General features: G+C 37.6%; 1 protein-coding gene across 3 annotated transcripts; it reads right to left on the bottom strand.

Annotated features, from left to right (window-relative positions):
- Window positions 1-492: 492 nt before the first annotated feature.
- LOC113283562 lies at window positions 493-3,663 on the bottom strand. 3 transcript variants are annotated; one of them, XM_026532869.1, is made up of 4 exons: window positions 3,356-3,663; window positions 3,106-3,245; window positions 1,299-1,379; window positions 493-1,151 (listed from the first exon to the last, which is right to left on the bottom strand). In XM_026532869.1, the coding sequence occupies exons 1-4, from the start codon at window positions 3,521-3,523 to the stop codon at window positions 1,124-1,126; spliced, it is 417 nt and encodes a 138-aa protein (XP_026388654.1). In that variant the 5' UTR covers window positions 3,524-3,663; the 3' UTR covers window positions 493-1,123. The 3 variants fall into 3 exon arrangements, with proteins under 3 accessions (XP_026388654.1, XP_026388651.1, XP_026388653.1); XM_026532866.1 differs by having other exon boundaries at window positions 493-1,131; XM_026532868.1 differs by having other exon boundaries at window positions 493-1,067.
- Between the last annotated feature and the right edge of the window lie 820 nt (window positions 3,664-4,483).

Here is a 4,483-nt window from a genome sequence, read left to right as displayed (position 1 = left end):
GTTTTTGAATCTCATAAAATTAATGGAATGATTAATTATAATTCATACACTAATTATAATTAATTTACTTAATCACCCTAAGTAACGCAATTCAATTGTGGGTATATTAGACGTTAATAAAATAATAGGACAAGGGGCTTGTGATTTGCTATTTCATGACCCAAAAATGCCTACTTGGATTTCAATCCCCAATAATAGTAAATTAGATCATTTTTGAAAACATCTCTTCTTTGGTTAATAGTGGTCCTACTAATCCTATCACTTGTAATAAAAAAAAGTTTAGCAATTTGTTTCTTATTCTATGTTTGGTATGTCTGGATTTGTTCCAGAGGTCATATCTGGACCAACTTTGTCAACTAAAATCCTCAACAATGGTTTTTGTGAGCTCCAACGCTGGGATAATTTCGGGTACTGTATATCACAAGTGTCGATAAGGAATGCACAACAATAATGCGAAATTAACAAGCCAAAACAAGATGGAAACTCCTCGACTAAAACTCCAATAAACTGCATTGGATTTAGCAAAATCAGAGTCAAATACGAAAACACCAAAGTAGATTTTCTGTGCTAGTGACCAATCAAGTCATTAGTTTATGAAATTGCATAACTAAAATCCCTAATAATGGTTCCCGTGAACTCCCACTGGGATGCTACATCTTCGGGTACTGAAGATGAAAAGCACCGGCTATACAGATTACCATCCGAGGAGCTACGGAATCTCCAGACCACCCCTAGGATACAACTCTTTGTTTACAAGTGCATTCAGGATATGGTCCCAGACTCCCAGCAGCAGCCAAACTGGCACAATTCACCAATATTCCCAACTACTACCACCTTTATTCTCAGCATAATGAGACCCTAGAACACCTATTATTCACTTGTCCGAGGCCCTAGAACACCTAACCTTCACTTGCCCCTTTGATAGATGCGTTTGGTTTTCCTCAGACTTCAACCCCCTTTTCTTATAACTCTTTCCCTGTTTCTGTAGAACTGTGGAGGCAAGAGCGGGGAACTACTGATGCTAATGAAGACTGGAACCCCTTCTTTGCAACAATAGTGTGGCACATCTGGAAGGCCAGATATGAGAAGCTTTTTAGAGGCAGTACCCAAACCCTAGGAGTACCTATGTTGCTGCAAATTTAGAGCGGAAACTAAACAAAAGACATAACTTTAGCGCAAGCAGAATTACAGAATACACACACACCACTAACCAGGAATGGCTTACCAGTAGAAATGATCAAGACCAACATGGCGACAAGGTTTAACTGCACAACTAAAACAGGTGTCAGAGCTCTAACCTTATGTTGTGTTGGTGCAGAGAAGTAAGAATTCTGGGAAGCAGGGCACACAATCTGGATGAGGTGGAGGCAGAAGCAACACTAGAAGCAATTAAATGGACAAGCACGCTTAGCCACATCAGAATGCAGATTGAAGGAAATTTCAGCAGAATCTACAAAACCGTAAATGGAAACGACACCAATTTGGACTGGAAGGCTTTTTCTAGATTAGAAGATATTAAGGAATACATTAGGGCAACTTAGCATGATTGCAAAAACCTTCATTTTTTGTTATGTAGTAAGAAGGCGAATTAGGTGGCTTATGTTTTGGCAACTACCACCAATCAAAAAGCAACCACCCATCTAACTGCTCCCCCCTCCTAGTACTGCTGAAGCTAGTGTGTTCCTGGACATGTTCTTCTAATTCATACTAACTTGTAGTATTGCAGACAGAGCATGTTACTCTGCGAATCTGCCTCATGCTAGTTCATAGAAATTTCACCTTCAGCTGATCCGCACATGTCTCGTTCTATGGTTTGATTCTGTTGAAGTGGTTAATTCCAAGTGAAATATAATGTTACCCACACCACTTGATTTTATATTTGGTCGATACTATCAACTCAATCTGATATCTGTACTCTCACTTTTTCTCATGATGCAGTTATAAATCATATTATTAATGTTACAGTTGTGCAACTGTTTCTTCATCCAGAGAGGTAATTCGATGTTTTTCTCGAAGGTGACACTAACTGTAATAGATAAAATACCAGAAATTTATTAAGCTAAAATTCTAGAACTCTCAAATCTGTCAGTTGACATTCCCATAACAGAAATCAATGTAGCTAACTAGCTACTGCAAAGCACCGTTTCTTCTGTTATAGAAGATTGGTACTGTTAGATGTATCGACTAATTTTTATTTTAAGCTTTTATCAGACAATAGGATAAATTAGATCAAAGAACTTCCAGATGCATGCTAGATATAATTACTTTCATCTGCAAATTACCAACACTCCTAATGCCTAACTTCTTAGCAATGTACCATACCAAAGAAATAAAGTTGACACGTAATGTACAAACTCGGTATTGTGCTTGAGAGCCTCTCATTCTGGGATAACAGTGATCTTAGTAGTTCCATCAGCTCTGTTTTGTAAGTTTTGAGTTGTGAAGGCTTTGTTCCTATTTAGTCCAAAGTCCCGTGTCAAGTCCTAGTATGTCAAGCAGTGACTTTTTGTGCCATTGTATATCGTTCTATGTTTGGGTTCATTGAAGTGGTAATATCTGCACCAACATCTTCCGTTCGGTACTACTACACCTAATCTATCATCTCATCACGAATCAGGAGAAATCAACATTTTAACTTGATCAGACTTTACAATCATCATTTAACTAACCAAACTCATCACACAATGGTTTATAACAATAAGGCAATTACAGTCACTAGTCAAGACTTGAACCAAGCAGAATATAGACAAAGCTACAAATGAAATTCAAACAATCAATGATGCCTCATTCATGTAAGGAAAAAAAAGACGCAACCCATAAGATAAACTAGATGATATAAAGAGAGGATTCTCGTTACATATTCACAGCAGGATAATACCGCTAGTTTAGAAGTTACCAAAATACTTTTCAAAACAAACCCATAATAGATAATAAGGAGTCTGTCTCCATATCAAGCTAACCTATATATACAAAGGGTTCATTTCATTTCTTCATAAACCTAGAGAAGCCTAATTACTAGTGTTGAGACGATTCATTGCAATCTGAAAAGCAATGAACATACCACCATAAGATAAAAACAGAGATAAGAAATTAGCAACCCAATACCAGTTTTGAAGCCTATCAATCTTCTTCTCCAATGCAGCAATCTTCTGTTCTTTTTTTTCTATCATTTTCTTACTCCACCCATCTTCATTCCACCTTATCTTCCTTACTTGAGCTTCTAATTCAGTTCTTTCATCTATCGCCTATCAACAACAAGAAAACAAGAAGAAAATCTATGAATCTAAAACTCAAATTCAGAATTTAGAAAACCCTAATAATAATATCAAACAATGAAGTAAGTCAAAATTCACACCTGGTTTTTGTTCGGATTGATAATGTAAGATATCCAAAGATTCACGAGAATATTAATAAGACAAAACCCTATCGGTATGGTGACAACAGTAAGCCATGGTGGTTTATGAGAAGACAGAAATTCAGTAAGAACTGCGAATTGGAGATTAACCGAAGAAGAGAACGACATTAGCGATGATGAATTCAAGCAACAAGTGAAAAATTCATTGAGGGACTCTGTTTTGGTGTTTGAAGCGATTCTAGTCAGTGAGCCCTAGAGTGAAGTAGAGAGGAGAGAAGGGAAAGTACGAAGAATGGTGCGGATGAGGTGTAGATTGCTCCGTTGCATTAAGTTGCTCCGTCACTGATATTTTTGATATGTTTGCCCACTAAGACCAGTTCCTATTGGGGGTGGCTAAACCTCCCATTTGCCACGCCAGTTGGCCTGGCAAACTGGTGGCGCCATTATAGGAAAAACATTAAGCGATCGAATCTCCAATGAATGGTTGAGACTAGACCGCTAGAGGTCTTCAAAAAACTGGTCGGTTATCAAATAATGAAGTAACGGCTATTTCCCTCTACGTCTCCCTATAAACTAACCACATTCAATTCAATTTAATCACACTTCATTTTCTCATTAACTCTATCATCTTACTCTTTTCAACCTTTAAATCCTTTGTTTAATTTTTATTTTTAACTCAATGGATTTTTTTGACGAAGAAGTACGTATTCATATGGATCGATTTGAAAAACAACAACGAATATTCGTTCAGGCGCTTCAACAAATTGGTGATGAGTCAGATGAAGATAAAGAACTAACCAACAATTTGTTGTAGCTATATTCATCGCGGCAAATACCTAGAGATCCAGAGCCAAGAGAAGTGTTCACAAGAAGATATACGTACCGGGGTCGGGATGAATGGCACGAGAAGCTGATGCACGATTATTTTCTTCCCGATTGTGTGTTCTCTGATGAAAATTTCCAAGGCCGATTCCGCATGCCCCGATATTTGGTGCTAAAGATTATTGGTGAGCTTTGTCAGTTAGAACCTCAATTTAACTATCAGTATGATGCACTGAATATTAAAGGTCATAGCCCTGAACAAAAGGTGACTTCGGCCTTAAGGATTCTAGGACATGGCAGACCGCT

The sequence above is a fragment of the Papaver somniferum genome, chromosome 5 (assembly GCF_003573695.1).
Source record: "Papaver somniferum cultivar HN1 chromosome 5, ASM357369v1, whole genome shotgun sequence".
In the NCBI taxonomy this organism is placed as follows: domain Eukaryota; kingdom Viridiplantae; phylum Streptophyta; class Magnoliopsida; order Ranunculales; family Papaveraceae; genus Papaver; species Papaver somniferum.
The sequence above is the reverse complement of the archived record's forward strand: the minus strand, read 5'-3'. Positions and strand labels throughout refer to the sequence as shown.

What these genes read in the sequence shown, in the direction of transcription:
- LOC113283562 (XM_026532866.1), bottom strand. Translation starts at nt 3,523, where the DNA reads ATGTCGTTCTCTTCTTCGGTTAATCTCCAATTCGCAGTTCTTACTGAA. An exon ending in ATTGATAGGCTTCAAAACTG is followed by an intron (nt 1,380 to 3,105) that starts GTATTGGGTTGC and finishes AATTGCTTCTAG; the next exon opens with TGTTGCTTCTGCCTCCACCT. An exon ending in CTGCACCAACACAACATAAG is followed by an intron (nt 1,132 to 1,298) that starts GTTAGAGCTCTG and finishes CTAAATTTGCAG; the next exon opens with CAACATAGGTACTCCTAGGG.